The sequence below is a fragment of the Takifugu flavidus genome, chromosome 5 (assembly GCF_003711565.1).
Source record: "Takifugu flavidus isolate HTHZ2018 chromosome 5, ASM371156v2, whole genome shotgun sequence".
NCBI lineage: Eukaryota > Metazoa > Chordata > Actinopteri > Tetraodontiformes > Tetraodontidae > Takifugu > Takifugu flavidus.
This window is the reverse complement of record NC_079524.1, coordinates 9777315-9796600: the sequence shown is the minus strand read 5'-3', so window position 1 is coordinate 9796600 and position 19286 is coordinate 9777315. Positions and strand designations below refer to the sequence as shown.

General features: G+C 40.8%; 3 protein-coding genes across 8 annotated transcripts in view; 2 read left to right on the top strand and 1 right to left on the bottom strand.

The window, feature by feature from the left end:
- Positions 1-92: 92 nt before the first annotated feature.
- On the bottom strand, positions 93-4053 carry cdo1 (cysteine dioxygenase, type I). Its single transcript, XM_057033709.1, has 5 exons — positions 3764-4053; positions 2783-2860; positions 2209-2366; positions 1851-2020; positions 93-1097 (listed from the first exon to the last, which is right to left on the bottom strand). Exons 1-5 carry the CDS (start codon positions 3931-3933, stop codon positions 1068-1070), a joined length of 606 nt encoding a protein of 201 aa, XP_056889689.1. The 5' UTR covers positions 3934-4053; the 3' UTR covers positions 93-1067.
- Positions 4054-6235: 2182 nt separating this feature from the next.
- LOC130525711 (AP-3 complex subunit sigma-1) lies at positions 6236-13312 on the top strand. Of its 3 annotated transcripts, XM_057032767.1 has the most exons (7): positions 6251-6601; positions 8149-8240; positions 8677-8788; positions 8894-8965; positions 9214-9321; positions 10544-10585; positions 12530-13312. In XM_057032767.1, exons 1-6 carry the CDS (start codon positions 6533-6535, stop codon positions 10577-10579), a joined length of 489 nt encoding a protein of 162 aa, XP_056888747.1. In that variant the 5' UTR covers positions 6251-6532; the 3' UTR covers positions 10580-10585; positions 12530-13312. The 3 variants fall into 3 exon arrangements, with proteins under 3 accessions (XP_056888746.1, XP_056888747.1, XP_056888745.1); XM_057032766.1 differs by lacking the exons at positions 10544-10585; positions 12530-13312 and adding an exon at positions 9504-9561 and having other exon boundaries at positions 6236-6601; XM_057032765.1 differs by lacking the exon at positions 10544-10585 and having other exon boundaries at positions 6283-6601.
- A 142-nt stretch (positions 13313-13454) lies between these two features.
- commd10 (COMM domain containing 10) overlaps positions 13455-19286 on the top strand; it is a 38387-nt gene continuing 32555 nt past the window's right edge. For 3 of the 4 annotated variants that reach the window (XM_057032761.1, XM_057032764.1, XM_057032763.1), the window contains exons 1-5: positions 13455-13887; positions 14244-14334; positions 15344-15454; positions 15851-16006; positions 16821-16931. In XM_057032761.1, coding sequence (XP_056888741.1) covers positions 13859-13887; positions 14244-14334; positions 15344-15454; positions 15851-16006; positions 16821-16931 — 498 coding nt within the window. In that variant the 5' untranslated portion in view covers positions 13455-13858. The remainder of the gene's footprint in view (positions 13888-14243; positions 14335-15343; positions 15455-15850; positions 16007-16820; positions 16932-19286) is intronic. The other variant, XM_057032762.1, reaches the window with a different exon arrangement.

The window sequence follows — 19286 nt, the reverse complement described above, 5'->3', positions numbered from 1 at the left end:
TAACGCTTTTATAGCTAAATGCGGTTTGTGCATTTCAACTTTTCCCAATTGTGAATGTTCAGTCGTAACACAAATGAAGACAACACAATGACTTTCTGTGAAAGGATATTGACGTTTAATGGCCAGATTTATCATTTACTGCATCATAGGAAAGCAAGCCTGCTTCTCATAATGTGGGGCCGTGCTGTTGAGAAAAAAAAAAGAAAATAATAAAGGCACATTCTGAGGATACAGCTACAATTAAATGTGCCAAAATCCTGAGGAAAACGTCTGAGCGTTTCCTATAAAAAGGATTCTCTGCTGAAAGACTGCGAAGACTAGAGTATGAAAACAGTCAGGGGTAACATCGCCTCTCGCCCATATAAATATTCCTTCAATGGACAAAATAAAATGCAAATAAATTACAACCATGGCACTTTTAACAACAAATGCAAATGCTTTACAATTCTCCTCCCAAATGCAAATGGCACAAACATTTCTGTTAATCAGAGTGTACAAACAATCGTTCAATCACATCTGTTTAGGTGTTAAGACAATTTTAAGTGGCATAATTGGACAGTAAATACAGCTATAGAAAAATTCTTGATAACAAAACTGCTTATTGACAAACTGTTGAGCTACACAAGTTTAGAAAAACTATTTAGCAATATTTTCTCCTTTTACTTAAAGATCTAGTTTTTTTTGTCTCTTTTTCCAACCATGAGCCATGACATTAGAGATGCGCGGTAAACACAGGTTGTGGACTGACAGGAATGTTGTTGTTGGAAAAGTGTCTCTTCGGGCGAACAAAAGACAGACTGAATCCACATCCAAGCGTATTCATGCATTCATCCTGTGCTCATCAGTATTTGCCAAGCTCACACTGAGCAGAGATAAAGCCATTCTAATTACTGGGATGTCCTTTTGAACCAGCTCGCTCCTGATTTTTTATTTTTAAATGGGTGCCAAGTCTGAGTCTTTCCACGTTTCATTTCCCCAACAGTGTTTGTCTTCAATCAATTTCACCAGGGGGTTACTTTTAAATACGTCTTGCTTCATCATCTGGAGCCTCTTTTCGGCCGCGGCGCCTAGTTGTTTTCCTGTGAAATGGTCGACTCCTGAGTGAAGAAAGAAAGGGGACGTGGTTAATCATTCTTCAGGATTGCATAAGTATCAAACAATTCCAAATTGCGGCTGATAACTTCAGATTCTACATTGTTCCTATAGTGTTTGGACTCACTTTAGAGAATCATGTGGACATCCATCCACCCATCCATTCACCCATCTATCTATCCATCACTGAAATGCCCTAGATCACAACCGTTTTAAGAACCAGGAGGTGCGCAAAACTGTTCTCGACAATTATGCCCTCCTATTATCTTATCATCTATGTCTGATGTTGCAAGCCACTACACTGAGAAGAAGGCATTGTGGTCAAGGTGTGTGTATACAACTTGTACATTTCTGATAAGCCACTGTTGTTTTTCATGCCTTCCCCTTTGAGAATGTGCCGTTTGGGATCCAGATCACAGTAGAACATTGTCAATGCTGCTGAAATGCGGTAGGTGGTTCGTAGCCTTCTTCTGGTTAAACAGATGGCAGCGAACCCAAACACCTTTTTTTATAATGGAAACCTCATAAACCCGGAAGGGAGCTGCTTTAATGGCTCACAGGATTGTGTTTAATGGGAGCAGCAAAAACGCCTAATGAGCAGGGAGCCTAAACACAAGACCTATAGTTTCCTGCTCTTTCAGCACCATTGCTGCTGCTCCCTTATTTAATTCTGAAACCTAAATCTTTTAATGTGTTACTGTAGCCTGGGACTTTATAAGCACCAAAATATCAAAGTATATTGATTAAAAGAGCCTTACAAATGGAGTCCTTTGTCCGTATTTGCTCCAGAAGGTCATCTTGACGGTGTTTTTGTGGCCTGTCCGCTGGTCAAAGGTCTGGCAGGACTGAAATGGCGGACTGTATAGGTGCAGACTGGCAGCGCACTCCGTGTGGCTGACATTTTCCATGCGATGCAGGCCGATGGAGTCTAAGGTAAGAGAGGAACAGCATACATGAAAGGCAAAGATTTACAGCAAACCACAGGAACGCGAAGGAAAGGTCACACTCTGCTGTCGAGGGTGCCGAGACCAGGAAATGAGAGTGGACTCTGAAATACTTATATAAGCGGCAGAAGTCGGTACAGCGTAGGCAACAATCACAGCTCTTGTTCCTCACCGTTGATGTAGGCGACCTTGTTTTCCTGAAGAACTCTCTGGGACTTCTGGACCATGTCTCCATGCGTTTTCTTCTCCGGCCAATCAAACAGTGTCTCCTTGAGCTGACCCTGGAGCATCTTCAGGAAACAGTGGGAGTCTGAGTGGTCATGGATGCTACTGCAAATTCAAACACAAGACACAGACGGTTAGTAGTTCACTTTAGTGACGCTGTGGCCAAAAGCAGTGCCACATTCCTGCGAGCCAGTCCAAAGGGAGGAGAGGGTTTTGTTTCCTCTCAGAGGTTTCAGCCTACTTGTGCAGCAAAATCCTCACTGAGCCTGTAAGGAAGCCCATTCTCAGCCTTAACACAGTGACTCCCTCACACTCTGCTACGTGTAATCTTTACATAACCATTTCCAGAGAATCAAACTGGAATAAGTGACCTGCGGTCAGGTAGGCTGGGAATGGAGCAGTTAGAGGCGTCATAGGTTTGAGTCTGTGTCGTAATCTTGGTGAACTTTGCACAAAATGAAAATAAGACCAAATGCAAACGCCTGTATAGCGTTGGCAGTGAGGTCGCTGGAGCGGCTCACCTGCCGTGGCCTTCGCCCCAGCACAGAATCATCAGGTTGAACTTTCCATTCCCTTCATCCACCAGGTTCCGGGTGTACCTGCCAGACAACAGAAGTCTTTACTTCACACAGAAATGAAAGAAGAGACAGCCTTTAGACCATTTTAGTGATGTGCAGAATAACAAAAATGTCTGCGGGGGCTCCAGAGGGAGTTAGCACAGCCCTTTCAGAAAGAGAGCTCATTTCAGAATATTCATGAGGAAATGTGATTCCCATTTATCAGAGCAAACAAGACCCTCATCGGAGCAGCCAACGTGACCCCCGGTGCACAAACAGTCAGGTTCACTGACACTTTATTTTCTTTTACAAAGCGCAACATGTCCCTGACTGACGCGACTGTGACGCGATTGTGTCTCCAAACACTGTGGAGGCTGTTGGGGGGCCTGGAAGGTGGCACCACAGCGGGTGTGTGCCCATGTTCAGTGTTGATTGGATGGATTCTTCACCCTCCCTCCGTTTACCCTCACTAATCAAAACAGCAGTGGAAAAAACAGTGAGCTCTGGAATTCTTTTGTAACAGGGAAACAGCATGTTTGTGCATCTGAATTCATATAAACAGATAAATAAACAAGTCACCTTTTAACTACTCAATCAACTTTAGTGAAAGGGAAACTGAATGGATTTCCTTTGCACATTTAAGTGCATGCATTGGGACTTCAACGTTGATTAATTACTAACAAATGACTGCAAACAAATATGTGGAATATTTAAATATATAATAACGTTTTTCTGTTACAACATTAACTGCAATGGCCAAAGCCGGACATTATGCAAAGGAAGGTGTAAAAAACAATGAAACTTCATGACATACTAAGCTTCATGGGTTGAAATTTTCCCCACCTTAGATCCGGAACAACAACATTGCTACAACATTGCATGATCAATATTAGATCGTTTAGCCGCTGCAATACGATGCGGGTCTATAAAACGAACTGCTTTTACCTATACTGATCAAACTTTGCATATTTCATCCAGTCCTGGGGGTTGCTTTCGTATGATTCCATTATATTCTGGACCTCTTCAACATTGATGGAGTCACTCTCAAAGATGGTGTGCAGGATTTTGATCAGGTCGTCCAGGGATTCTGGCTTCACCACCTCGGTCTGCTCCATGTCGCTGCCCTGATTCTCAATGGTGACTTTGAATATTTTTCTCCAAGCAAAACAACTGACTTGTCCTTCCAACTTTGCACAGACGTTTACTTTTATAGGCCATTGGCATAATTTGGGAGCGAGAGGGGACGGACTGTACCATTATGCTAAAGGGTGGACGCCCACAGTTCTCCGACCAATTGGAATAAATGTTAAGCTCATAAAAATCATTATCAGAATAGGATTTATCTGATCCTCCTCACACTTGGGACACAGGTGTTGCGCAACTTTCTCTTGTAATTATTGTGTGTCTTCAGTAACACATACGGGTGTCGCGCGTGAAGGTGGACTAATCCTTTTTCAGCCCAATTCTACCACGTTGTCACACACATCCTCCCCCTTTTTGCTCCCTTTTTATCGGGGCATTTCTCCAAACAATGGCTATCCATCCTCTTTGCCGACCCGCAGTCATACAGTTTGCCCCAGTAACAAGTGGAAATCTCAAATTATGTTAAGCACACTTGAATAGCTCTCAGCTGAAATCACAGATGAGGTGATATCTCCAAGAATTTTATTTTTGGTCCTCGCAAAACAGCCAAAAGGAACTTGCTGCTGGACATCTTAGTAGTTCTGTCCTCAGGATGACTCCCTCACGCCATTATTGTAGAACAAGATAACCAGGTCAGACAAGTGTTGGAAGGAAGGATATTGAGTTATTTCAGATCATGTTGTAACCCCCCAAAAAAGAAGGGATCAATTTATAGAAATGTGCAGACCACATATTATGATTCCTAATAAATAAATAAATCTTCAAAAAAAATACCAATGGCACCTGAAAAGTGAAACCATCCCTATCTAAGACACCATTGAAAGACACAGTTCAGGAATCACATTTCAATGATTACTGGCTCCTGTTCACCCCAAACCCGAGCTGAGGTTGGCTGTTCCATCTGGAGAAATGCATTTTTCCCCCTCTCTAACATTTTGGCTTAAAACTGCTGACAGTGTTCTTTGGAACTTTGGCCCGTGACTTTTCCAAGCTCAACATGCTCTGTTGCGGCACCCTGTGTCTTAAAGTTAAACTGACCTGATCAAACTGGTAACAAGGGTAAAATTAGACTGGTTCATATCTATTGAGTTTAAATCTATCTATCTATCTATCTATCTATCTATCTATCTATCTATCTATCTATCTATCTATCTATCTATCTATCTATCTATCTAGCTCTGTCTGTCTGTCTGTCTGTCTGTCTGTCTGTCTGTCTGTCTGTCTGTCTGTCTGTCTGTCTGTCTGTCTGTCTGTCTCTGTCTGTCGTTTTACATAAACAACACTACACGGCTGCCGGCAGACCGTTTCCAGCCATAAATATCAGTCAAAACAGCAGCTTGACACACTTAATGACTTACAAGTATATTTGTCTTAAAATGAGCCTCCCGAATGGGAAATCGATCTGTCTGTGTAGAAATGAACCAAATTTGACTGCTTTAATTAAAATGTCTGACCTGTTTGTGTTGGTTGACAGAGGCATTTTTGTATGATTGGATATGTTCTCTAGCTCTGTGTTTTCATTTTCAAGAGAATGGGAGTATTTAAAATGCCCAAAACAACAGATTTCATAGTGTATGATTCATATGCATGTGGAAGCCTATACAGGCGACTTCACATTTAATCGGAGTTTTTGAACATGTTTTAAATAAAAAATTCAGTAATTTGATAAAGTTGATCCAATTTACTGAATTTTACCAGCAGGAGGCGCTATGATTGATATGCAATTCCAATATATCACTTTATTAGAAGCTTTGATATTATCATATTCTGAAAATTGAATGTTGGCAGAATAAAGTATCTGGCAGTGAGAACTCTTCAAACTTTTGTGGCGACTCAAGATCACATCAATAAAATTTGCATCGCTGCCACACAGACGCGTTACAGGAAGCTTCACAACTTCTCCAACTTGCTGAGCGTAAATAAGAACAGTAATGACGTTGATTGGACTAATTGTGTTGGATCAGGAAAGGTCAGAGTAAGAAGTGGACGTTGGCTGTCTCCAGAAATAGGCGGGATTATTAATATATTGCTGGATTCTGGAGAGAGTCGTGGGCACGTATAGAAAAGTTTAAATCATTCTAATAAAGTATGTGGTAATAAGCTGTTAACTGATTTCAGCACTCGGGTTTATTTTTATACTACAGCAGCAGTATAGGTGGCGATACCGAGTCATTTCTCTGTGGAGGGCTTGGAGTCAGTCTTAAAATATCAGAATTTTGCCCAGACCTGACATGTATGCAAATTTTCCCGAGTTTTTGACATGCTCATCCTTCGAAAAAGAGAAACCAAAGGGAAGAGATAAAATAAACAACCGAACAATAGCGGGCCGGTTTGACCCATCGCGGCTACCGTAGCGGGAGGAGGCAGGCTACTGGTCCGTTTGACGTGGAATATTTCCGTAAAGAGACGATGGAGAAGTCGCATCGGCGTGCAGCTTAAGGCTATCCCGTGTTAACCGTACACCACGACGGGATTTAGAGACAAATCCCGGTCAGGTCTGGGTCCACGGCCAGTTTCCCACAGATTGATCACTTCCTGTCCCTCCCCGCCTCCCTCCATCCCGCTACCATCATGATAAAAGCTATTTTAATATTCAACAACCACGGAAAACCGAGGCTTTCTAAATTCTTCGAACACTATGTGAGTAGCGGCTCATTTGTATTATACACGTTACTTTGTTATACCGATGATACACAGATGATAAAAGTCGTTATAATCGGCAAAATCATGGCTGTTGTAGACATATCATAAATCAAAGTGGATGTCGCTTTTGTCGGGTAATTTGACTTCATGAGGCAATTAAATGACGCCCTTTACATTCAAACTTGGTATATCTACAGTCAGTCTGATGCATCCTGTCCTTTATTAACCATGAATAATTGATGGTGTGCAATCCGACGCCGGGCTATCGTGTTAATGCTTGTTTGGGACCAGGTTGCCCTGAAATCCAGCTGTGAGCCCACGAAAACAGTCAAGTCACTCCACTGTTGGGGTCACATGACCTGTCCCGACGGTCCAACTCTATCGATCAGCTATAGACCTTATCATCACTCCATCTGTCAATAATCCTCATTTCTTTAGTAAATGGCGTCTGACACATCGGCCCATCCTTTGCAGGAGAAAGCTGCGTTGGCTGGTTTTGATAATTGGATTTATTAACCAAGCTTGGACCGTCTGCATCTGTTATTGAGCCTGGGCTGCGAGGTGTCGTCACCTGGCAGCGCATTCAACATATTCTGTGCATTTGCTTCAAAACTGTAAAGCAAAGATAACTTTGCCTTTAAAAATCGAGTAAGGGGTTCACTTTTCTGGTTGCCATGCAGATTTAGACAGATAATAAAACTTGACATTTGTGTCAGTAGTGCCATTAGTCAAAGCCAGGAGCTGCTGACTCAGCTTAAAGGCGGTTTCCTTCCACTGGTGGGAAAGTGACAAATGTACACAAGCAGTTTCACACCATGTACAAACACACAACGCATGTTGACATGTTGACATGCAGTTAAAAAAAGGCCTGCAGTTTACTCACATATGTTTTGATACTGTGTTTCTCTGCAACATTCTCAGAATCAGGCACTAATCTGTGCCTGATGTTACTGGACTGAGACGTTTTTAAAATGTTCCCCTTGCTGTGCTGGTGTGCAATCTCACAGTTCAGTGACATAACTGTGAGTTTCCTCACTGATCTTGTGCTTCTGGTCATATGACTAGTTAAACATTCCAGGCAGCTGAGCTCTTTACGAGCTACGAGCCTGGAGGATGTTAGCGGGGCTCGCTGTGGTCGGCTCGGAACTCAACCTGCACCCCAGATTTGACTTTGTCCATTGAGTGAATTTAAGTGTGGCCTAAAAACATTAGAGCAGTTTGGCCTCAGTTTTATGGCAAATTATTGTATGATTGCGGATGCACCTTTTGAGGTTTTAAGTCATCTCATCATTAGCAAACAAGCTAAAGACTGGCCTTGCTCACGTGGTACAGGGAAGCAATCACTTTAAAACCCTTGGGCAGAGTTTTGTTTAAATCCTCACTTGGAAACATGGAGATAGAAATCAGAGCAACCTTATTTTAGCCCTGTTTGTTGTTTGGAAATAATACATTTGCTCCCTGGATGGATTTAGGCCAACAAAGCACAGACTGGAGTGTATCTTTTTTCACCTAACCATTCTCCTTTCTCTCCCTCCATTTGACAGAATGAAGACACAGAGCAACAGATCATCAGGGAAACATTTCACTTGGTCTCGAAAAGAGACGAGAATGTCTGCAATTTCCTGGAAGGTGGAATGTAAGTTGCAAAGAGCAGGAAGAATGAGAGGGTCACATGATGACAGTCTGTAACAACTGTGCTTGTTTAAAGCTTATTAATTATTCATGAGCCGACAATCAGGTCTCCTTTTACCCGCCTGCGATATGCAGCATTTTCCGGAAACCCATGATGTCACTAATGTTTTATCAGATCCCCTACAAGAAAAACAGCTATCATATCTTCGCAAGTTATCAAGTTGTACGCTCATATATCTGCTCAGCCAACTGAAAACATTGTGTTTTTCTCTCCCAAGCCTTCTGTGTTGTCTTTGACTGTGAGATATTATCTTTGTGATTAGATATTTATATCGGGTCATGGTCGGAGGAGAGACCGGTGTTTGTGAACTCCTGATCAATGCCTAGAATGTGACCTTATCAGGTGTGGGTGCAACATTTAAATGTCTCCTGTGTTTCAGGCTGATTGGAGGTTCAGACTACAAGTTGATCTACAGACATTACGCCACGCTTTACTTTGTGTTTTGCGTGGACTCCTCAGAGAGCGAACTAGGAATTTTAGACTTAATCCAGGTAAAGTCTGGGGAGACCAGGCCGCATCTATGACCACCTTTGCCATTTGCAGCTGTTTATCTTTTGCTGAATTGTTATTTTTACATTCCATTCTTAACATTTTAGGTATTTGTGGAGACCTTGGACAAATGCTTTGAGAACGTCTGTGAGCTTGACTTAATTTTTCATGTAGACAAGGTAGGTATTGCCCACGAATCTTTCATAACTTAGTGTTTATAACACTCTTAATGTCTTTGGTTCTAGAAAAACCTATTGCCTGAGACCAGAAATGACTTTTACATTCCTGTCTGAACCATTGTTTTCTCACTTTGTTGTGCTGCAAGTGACACCTGACAGTTTTCTTCTTGCATTTTTTTAAATCTGTGTGAAGTGTGAAGCCTCTTTCACTCACGCGCTGCCCACTCACAGCATCATGTTGTCTGCAGGTCCACAACATTCTGGCAGAAATGGTGATGGGAGGGATGGTCCTGGAGACCAACATGAATGAAATCATCACACAGGTGGATGCCCAGAACAAGATGGAGAAATCTGAGGTACGTGGGCCCCCCGCCTGCCTGTTGTATGTACAATTTTAATCTTCGTCCGTTCTCTGAGGTATGGTACACAGTATGCAGGCATGCATGTATGCTGCACCATGCATGCTACTCTCCAGTGGCCGTGTGGATGCTCCCTTATGACTATTGAGTGTTTGTCTTCTTTATTCCTGCTGCTGCAGTGCTCCAAACACAGGTTCTCAGCATATCCTCTCCTGTACCCTTCTGTATAAAGTACAGTATCATAGTCACCTTTATTGTCACATAATGGACATTTATTAACTTGATCATTGTCCAGTGAACCATTGACCATTGAATCATCAAATCACTGTCTTTAAATTCAAGCACAAAGGCAGGAGGTATGCAAACATGATGTTTGTAGGCTTCTTCTCTCAGATTTTTTGAAGCGAATGCTGCTCCAGTGAACACTCTACTGGCCAGTTCCAACGCTTTGCTTTCCCTATTGCTTCTGCAAGCAAATAAACACACATTTAGCCATTTAATAGTTTTAACCAGAATGACAGCCAGAGACAATTTTGAAAAATGTGTTTTTTTGCATAATGTAGATTTTACATAAAACTTAAACCATTTAGCCCGTTTTTCTTTTTCTTTCTGCGCTGCACATTTTGGCAATGCTTTGGGAACGTTGTGCACAGAGAGATGCTGCCCATAAAACTCCAAATGGAAGCTTACACAGGCAGGGTTCAGTTTGGTGCTTTAATGTTTCTCTATGATATCCTTTTGAAGGTTTTAGCCTCGGCCACTATGCTTTTGTCTAATTAATCTGAACTGCATCGTGTGTCTTCAACCAAACAGAATCTTCTTTTTTCAGTTGTTCTATAAGCAGAGTCTCTTACTGTTCAACAGTCATCAGAGCTGCTCTGTCTTTCCCCCTTGAACCTATCCTAGACCACGGCTGGTGCGGTTAACCACCCCGATGCTAATTAAATAATGACACTGTCCAGTTATAGGACAGTTTGTGGAGAAACAAAGAATGAGCTGTTCTCCTTCACTGGTTGATTATTGGCATTGTCATTTTTAGGCTTAACGTTGTTCCATCGCTGTCTTATTTTTCTGCTCTTAATAATTTGTGGTCTAAGATAGGTTCTCTCTTTTTGTTTCTCTGGAGATGAACTGTAATTACTTTAATCTGCTTTAACATTCCTCATACCTCTTTGTCCTGACCCTGTCCAGTTCTTTCCATTCTTCTCTCTCTTTACAGACGTTTATCTTTCAGTCTACCAGGCAGGACAGGTAGACACAGGTACTGCTAAATTTACAACCAAGTACTGTAAACCCAACTGAAGTTCTCTTCATATATGGCCCTCCATGTAATAGCAAACTGCTGTCACTAACATGCAAAAGAATCTTTATTGACTGACCCAAAAATGTCCAGATTTCATTTAAAAATTAGACTTAAAATAATAGAAAATAATAATAAGGTTGAGTCAGTCGAGACTGAAAACCAACCTTATAGGAGAAAACTTTTCTTATAGAAGAATCAGGTGTATTCTAGAAATTGAGCCACTCCTTTGTGGAATTAGCTGTAGTTCCTTTTTGGGTTTTATTTATTTATTTTTGCGTTGAATAACTCCAACATCCTGGTCACAGTACTCCACTCTGAAGAGTGCCATTTTTTTAAAAGAATCATTTTTTTATCCCTCCATTTCATTTGGCTTGTACACAATACTCAAACACTTGAATAAAAGCATTGCCCCACATGTGAAACTTGTAAATCTTCAGTAGGTTCTCAGTAGGACCAGTTGCCAGGCAACCAAGAGTTATTTGTGGTAACCAAGATGTTGTTTCTCAAGCGATGCTGAAGGAAGCAGCAAAATCTTCTAATTTCTTTTAGTGAGCTTAGGAGATCAGTTAGAATTTATTTCATTATAAACACACACTTGTCATATCTAGAAACTGAGTCTTAATCTGTAGCCAATTCAGTAATAATTCAGTTCAATTTGATATGATCCCTAATCCCTCATTATCACAAACACAAGCGGATAAAACCCCACTATTATGGACTTGCAATGAAAGATTATTGGCTTGCACCTACTTATGAAAAAGAAAATGTGTCTCAAGAATATGCACAATATTGTGCCCCATGTGCTTTATCAGCATTCCTCTCAATCAACGCTCGTGTTTCCGTCTAACATTAGCTACAATCTTTGACTCCTGGCAGACAGACAAATGGCCAGAAGACAAAGGATCTATTGAAGTAAAATAAACTGGATTGATCCAGATTGCAGAAATATGTAGTGCGTCACTGAAAACTCGATTAAGGCCGTGAACGTGGAGTTCTGTGCTGAAGGCCTTTAGCCATTTTTGGGTCTTTCTGCTAAAGATTCAGTTATTTTGGGAGGGGGTCCTCTCTAACTGCAGTGATTCTCAAACATCTACTAACATCAATTTGATCTCCAAAAATGTTATCTGTGCTCCTAAATGTATTATTTGATGCATTCCCTGATTACCTCCCCATTTTTACACTGAGAGTCATTGTGCTAGAGCAGTGTGCCCCCTTCCTCTGAATATATACTTGTCATCGTAGTTTAGCCCTGCCAGGCTCACAGTGTTAATAGTACCAATAGGTGACACTATAGACAAGTAAATGGCACATCATCGTTACTTCTGTATTCGAAAAAACGTGTTAGATATTTTGGGTCATGTGTAGTTTCCTGAAAATACAATAAGTCAACCATGTCGAAATACAACATCACCTGTTTCATTGTGGTGAACACATCCTTCCCATACTTGTCTATCCAAGCACTGTTTCTGTCTTCATATCCAAATCCATTTCTATTTTCTGCTTTATTATATTCTCTCCCTGCATTATTACCCTCACTGGTGATCAAAAGTCTGCTGGATTTGCTTTCTGAACAGTGCTGCACATTTGATGAGTGTCCCATACCTTCCAGTACGTCAAATTAAGGGATTGGTTGAGTACAGCCCTCTCAGTTGAATCATAATTGGCTCTGGTTGTGATGTACACCATTATAGAACCAAATAATGCATGTGCATTTGAGGCTATGAAGGCATCTGAATGTACATTTTGTCTGTCTGAGTAGTTTTGAGTGCTTTTGCATTTTGTCAGCAGTTTATTCTGTGTGTTTTTTGTGTTGTTGAACGTACTGTGTTTTATCATGTGCAGTGTTTATTCTAAAAGTGAATTCTATCTTAACATCCCTCTGTGTGTGTTTTGTGTGTGTAGGCCGGTATTGCAGGAGCTCCTGCTCGTGCTGTATCAGCTGTAAAGAACATGAACCTCCCGGAAATGCCCAGAAACATCAACATTGGTGACATCAGCATAAAAGTGCCAAATTTACCGTCCTTCAAATAGTGGTGACAAGATCCTGAGCCTGCAGATGTCAGCCAGTGTTTACCGTGATGCAATGTGTTTACCAAAATTTCAAATTACTGTTATTAACAATAGACCATCTCAAAGGTACTGTGTGATTTGACGCTGCTTGATTTGTTATTTCTTTATTTTCTTAAAAAAAAAGTTCAATGTGTGTTTTTGTTCACAAAGTACTAAACCACAGTATTTATTTATCACTGAAACATTCCTTCTGCCTTGGTAAAGGTCTGCACTTGACGTTTAGCTGTTACATTGCAGATCTGTGTCTGACTGAAATGTTTATTTAAAAGTGAAAGCTGGCAATGGCGTTCTGGGACTGCACAACCAGCTTATTCTGGCTTGGTTACCCCAGTCAACAGAGCATGAAGCCATTTAGATAATCAAATTTGATCAGGTATGCTATAGTACTGAAAGCTATATATTACAGCTTGTTTATTGAATTCAGTGGCAAAAATAAAATAAAAATATTACAGATATATGGCACTGTCCAACAATATAAATTTTAAATATATGTGTTGAAATGATTCATTTCATCTTTGTATGCAAATTCATTTCAAATGAATTTCTCTCCTTTACCCCCGTTTTTTTCCATGCATTTTTTGTTTTCCTCTCCATATAATAAACAGTTGAAAGTCACCCAGTGTGCTGGGGTATTAAATATATTGTGATGTCAATGATACAGACATCAAATATTACTCTCCCTATTACTTTGATATGCACTTTAAGTGATTTGGCAACAATGGTTGGATCCGTTTTGAAGATAAACCGTGTAGCTAACATAAATGTGTGCTCGGGTGAATAACAGACCATTATTTGTTATGCCATGGCCATGATTTGCAGCTACTAGTTCGGCACCCTGGAAACTTTTTGTCCTTTTATGTTTCCCGTAGTGCCACTACGGCGTTCGTAGACGTTACGTAGCTTGAGCTGCAAATATGAAAAATTCTCTGGAAGTAACACTTTAGAAATGATAGGGTTAGGACATGATGATATTAAAATAATAAAGTTTTTGCTGTTTAGACTGTATTTTTCTCGCTGCATATCGCCGCAAAAGTGATCACGTGATCCGTCTCGTGACCTGCAGCAGGAAGTGGAAATGACAGCAGCAGAGGGACGTTACTGATGCAGATTTAGACGAGTTCGCTGCTCTTTTGCCTTTTTTATTCAAAGACAACGGCAGTAATGGCTTCGGTTATAAAAGAAACACAAAGGTGGGTAAACATTAACACGTATTTAGTTATGTCTTACCTTATATCCGAAGGCTACGTGTCATTTAATAAAAAAAGGTGCCATCAGTGGCAATTATACACAAGGTTTGCACTGGCGGTGAAGTAGCTACATTCCTGTAAAGTGGTTTAAATGCATTTAGATTTTAAAATCTCTACCATACAGTAAACCATTTATGTATTTACCTTGGGTAGTTTCACATAAACGAATAGTTTTGCCGCTTGCACCACTTATTTGACAGCATATTTTCCTTATGTTGTGTCTCTTACCTAATACTCTTATGCTTTCTTTTCCTCACCACGCTGATGCTACCTATTTATTTTTTCTTATTCCCAATCAGCATCAAAGAAGCTGTGACTCTCATCAACACCATTGATCTGAACAAGTTCTCTCGGCTCATCTCCAGAATTTTACAGAAGCTTCATCTAAAGGTGCAGAAACTTCACAGGTGCATCTGTGCCAAAGATAAAATGCTGCTGAGGCTTTTGCAGCAATGCTGAAGTGACAGAAAACTGAATTTAATGAGGGGATCAGTCAGGCATGGCTTCAAGAAACAAACTGCTGTTGAATCTTGAGCTTCTTCATTAAACTGGCCATTAGTTAACTTCAGTTTGGGATGTATAACATGAAGTGAACATCACAGCACATGTGAACAGTAAAGGACAATGGAAATCTGAAAGGCAGAGTGTTAAACATGAAACAGTATTGTCAGTATTAGTGGAGCTATATCAGTGTTTTATTTTTCTTTGGTACAGTTTTCAAATAAGAAAAGAATGGACACAGCACTCTGGAAAAGATTTGAAACTCCACAATATATTTAACCTCTAAGATAACTTGGACCAATTGTTAGACCTTAATTAGGCTTTTTGTTCTCTGCAATCATCATGAACAAAGAAAATCTTGTACTTGACAATCAGCAGCCATGGGTTTCTCTCGTGGGTGCTTGGAAATTAAAGAGCAAACAGGGTTTTGCCATGGCGCTCACAGTCATGACCTAATCGTTATTTAAAGTGTGCATGGACCCTATAAGAGAACAGATCTGGAGGACGTTTTTAAAGGTACGAATTGGTGAAAATCACTCAAACATGAACTTAATGACTCTTGGCTGCTGCAAAATGAGTTTAGACGCTGTGATATTGGTCGAAGGAGCTACTATAAGGTGGTTCCTACAGGGTGCTGCGGGCTCTGTTCAATTTCTGTTATTGTAAACAATGATTTTACATTAAAGATTTTGTTAAAAATGTAAATAGAACATGTATTCTGTCACTTTATGCCTCTTGGAGGTCATTTGATCTTCTACTTGCAGAACTGCTTACAGTAACAAACTTTCTGACCAAATCTTTGCAGGGCTTAGGTGGCCAGCCTAGGATCATCATGGTATTATCATGATGGTTGAAAGATCTGTCGCAGCAGTTGCTTATGTAAAGTATTTCTCAACAGGGAGAGCGGACGTTCAGTGAAGAAGAGGAGCAAAAACTTCAGGCTGCCCTGTCGCTGGATAAACACGCTCTCAGTCTAATGGTAGAAACTGCTGCATTTATACTGGAACAGGTGATGGCATCTCACACTATATTTAAAAGCTCACCATGACTTTTCACTGTAATGATTTTTAAGATAGAAAATGTGGTATGAGAAGTGTTTTTTCCTGTAAAGAGAAAATGGGGTTTGTATGGATATTAGAGGAGAGGAAAGTTTTGACCATTCTTAAAATGCTATTGTGGAGTTTTCCGATCAGTTCCTCATGCTGAGGAAGGGCGGGCAGGAATTGGGTCTGCAGTTTCTCTGTTTGGATCACTTTGAGCCGCCAGTCCCAGCTGGGCTTATTTTGTAAATTATTGTAATTCAGCAGGCTGAGGTGAAGAATTTTACATGGACTGTTAGAATGAGCTGTTTCAAATATGAAATGTGCCTGAAGGTATTTATTATTGCTGCTTCCATCTCCTGCAGGCTGTATATCACAATATTAAACCAGCTTCTCTGCAACAACAACTGGAGGCTGTTCACATGAACTCCGACAAAGCTGAGATTTTCTCTCAAGCATGGGCTAAAAACGGACACGAATTGGTGGAGAGACTAAAGCTCAGCATATTTACCCCAAAGAAGGTAAAGGTTATTATCAGAGATATTACCAAACATAGATATTGATATTGTTGATTCTTTTGCAAATATCATTGCCTGAGAGTAATTTCTCCTTATATTAAGATGTAGTTTATTACAAGGATGTGCCGGAGAGTTTATACATTATGTCAGTAGCCGCTTTTGTTGCTTGATTAGCCGCCTTGTGGAGATTTATGTCGGCAGCGATTGGCGATGACCTTGTGTATCTCCTAATGGGAAACCTCCAATGAGAAGATAAATACTAAAAAACCACACCCGTAAGCTGCAGCATGAAATAAATATATAAACACAGTAGTTGGGAAAATCCTTAAGATATTAATGTTTGTGTTTATTTTGGTTCATTTTTTAATCAAAGAAAGAAATCAAAGTTAATGTGTTTATTCATGCTGAAGTGATGCCATTCTGGAGGAGAGGGATGAAGGCTCGTCCTCTTTCACACCTGTGCTCAGGTAACGTGGAAGCATCCAGGCTCCATGTGTCACATCTGGTATATTTTTATGGACTCCTGCCTGCGTCGTAAAACACCTAACGGGCCTGCATTGACTCAGCGCTGTCAATCCATCACACTGTTATGGCCTCGCTAACCCTGCCAAAGTACCCATCCTGCAACAAGGCAGCCTGAACTTCAACAATGACAATGAGCAGTGCTTTACATCGCGACATATCTGGTGGTGCTGAGCAGAGTCTTTGTGCATTAAATGCTATATTGTCTGTAAACAGCTTTGGAAACGTGTCCTTCCTGATTTGCAGTGACTTGTATTTTCAAACTCTCTCCTCTGGCACCGCTTGTGTGTTTCAGCTGGAATATGTCGGCTGGCAGTTAAACCTGCAGATGGCCCAGTCCAGCCAAGCCCGTCTCAAGTCTCCCAGTGCTGTCCTCCAGCTTGGGCTCAACAGTGAAGACTCTGAGGTGAGAACACACCGAGGGGGAATGATTTCCCGACCATTTCACTGATTTTTACATGTATGTTTCTTTAGCAACAGCCTTGTTATTTGCTGCAATTAGACAACTGTGCTGCATTCGTTCCAAATAAAAAAACAGCTTCTCTCTCCCCCCTGTCTTTGCTTATAGATGTAATCCCTCTGGTGTCTGTGTTGACCCAGAGGTAACTGTACATCTGGCATCAGAGTAACTGTAGTGTGAAGACCAGAGATCAGGGAGCTTGTTATCTGAATCCTCTAGGGTCTCTGCTCTCTTTCGAGAGACACTCTGTAGCTTAAATTGGACAGGATTGTAACTACCACTGAACTGTGTGAAATATATGCAGTGTCTGACTTGAAATAATTTAAATTCTGTTTGGCTCTCTGTCTCAATATGAATGATTAGCTTTGGAATCTTATTAAGAATTAATAGAATTGAAATTAAATTTAAAAGTGAGCTGGAAGTTTTCCGTTTATGACAAACACATTTATTAATTTCAAGTTTGTTTAGTTAATGTTATTTTGGTGAAACATTATGTACGTGAAAACGCACTGAGTGATGTAAACAGCACATGCAGAGATTATTTGCAGTGCATACTGCACGGCTGGATATCGAACCAGCTCCTTTTTAAGCTCTTTTTGTCCTCAAGGGTTGGACTGGTTTTTTCTTGAGCCTGGATAGTGCAGTTCCAGCAGACCAGCCAAGTGTTATTCCCTCGTGCTGCTTTGTATTCTATCCCTGGAGAATTCTGGCTCAGCTTGAACATAAAATTTAGCATGACATATTTAAATTCATGCCATCTTGTGTGTGTTGTGCTGGCCTAAAGGCAAAAAGCTACAAAAAAATATAGGGTTTACTTTATCCTCATGAGTGTAACATCCCCCATAATTTCCCTAGACCAGCAAAATAGATATTCATTTATTTAAATCTTTTTAAAATAAGTCCCTTGTGGAAGCAGTTGGCTGACGGGCACAAACACCAGGAGGAGATCAGGCTGTGCTTCCTCTATTGACCTGCAGGGGGCACTGCCGGCTCACAAATTTGAAGTACCTTCAGCGATGATTAAAACCCCAAAGAGAAAGATGAGGCACATCGTTTAACTTTGTATGAAGGCAGTTTACATGTGCACGATTTTATGTCTGTATTTTATTCATCCGAGTACTCTGAGGTTTATAACTGCTACTTTTTTTGTTTTTCCAAACTCTGAAAGAACAGAACAAGCTCCTGCAACCAGCAGATATTAAAGTTGACAAATGTCACCCGAGGGAAGGCAGACAGATGTCGGGAGAGGGACCATAAAGACCGAAATAATGAAGATTAAATAGATAAAGGGAAGAAAATGAAAAATATTTTAAGGGAAGATAAGGTGGCTGTTTGTACAATATCGATTGGTTGAAACCAAAGTGGAGCTTCATCCTTCTTTAGTAGAAGAACAGATTAGGAGCTTCCTCCCCAAATAATAGTTGGTGGAAAATTCTCCTAAAAGGAAAAGAGTACAGTTTTGTTGTTAATACACAATATTAATAAGGATTTATCTTCTATCCTTAACCTCTGCTGTCAGAAGGGATTAAATGCAAACAAATGCAATCTGAATGAGATAAAAGACAGACAGCAAAGACACAGAGGGAGGGGGAAGGAAGGGCGGCCATTTAGAGGAAACTAAAGACAGAGATGACAGTTGGTGAGGATGAAGATGAGACATCAGTGACACTGAGGAAACATGGAGGGGACTGTAAATTTCATGTGGATTACCATTTCAGTGCATGACTTTAGCTGTATTTTCAAAGGTGTTTCTCTGAGGTTTTGTGCAAATCTGTTCTTCCTCGATGCTCTCCTTTCTTAGGAAGGCGACTTTGTGATATTATATGTACCATTTGTTGAAGAAAAAAGGCTTATTGGCCTGGTGCTGTTATGTGTCGTCTTCTGCTAAGTCATTTCCAGCCTCAGGACTACTCTCAGGTTTTGTGACATTCTCAGACAGACTAAGACAGGGGAATTCTGGGCGTTAGACCGGTAATTCTTTCTCAGCGTCCCTCTCCTGTGATATTTGAACGCGCCACGACTCTGCCAACCAAGAGGAGGGTGACATTTATAAGAGAGGACCTCCAGCTCCACCCATGATTTTAGTTGTTATTGTGCATTCACACAATCGGTGGCTCACTAATGTTCTGAGCTGGCTCACACATCAAACGCTGTGTTTGGATGATGGCGTCACCCAGACCTGATGAGGATTAATAAAGCAAAACTCTTTCAGTCTCAGACCTCAAAAGGGAAGACTGAACTAAATAAAACTTGAAGAGAAATTCCCAAACGGATCTTTCTTGTCTTTATTCTCTCACTCTG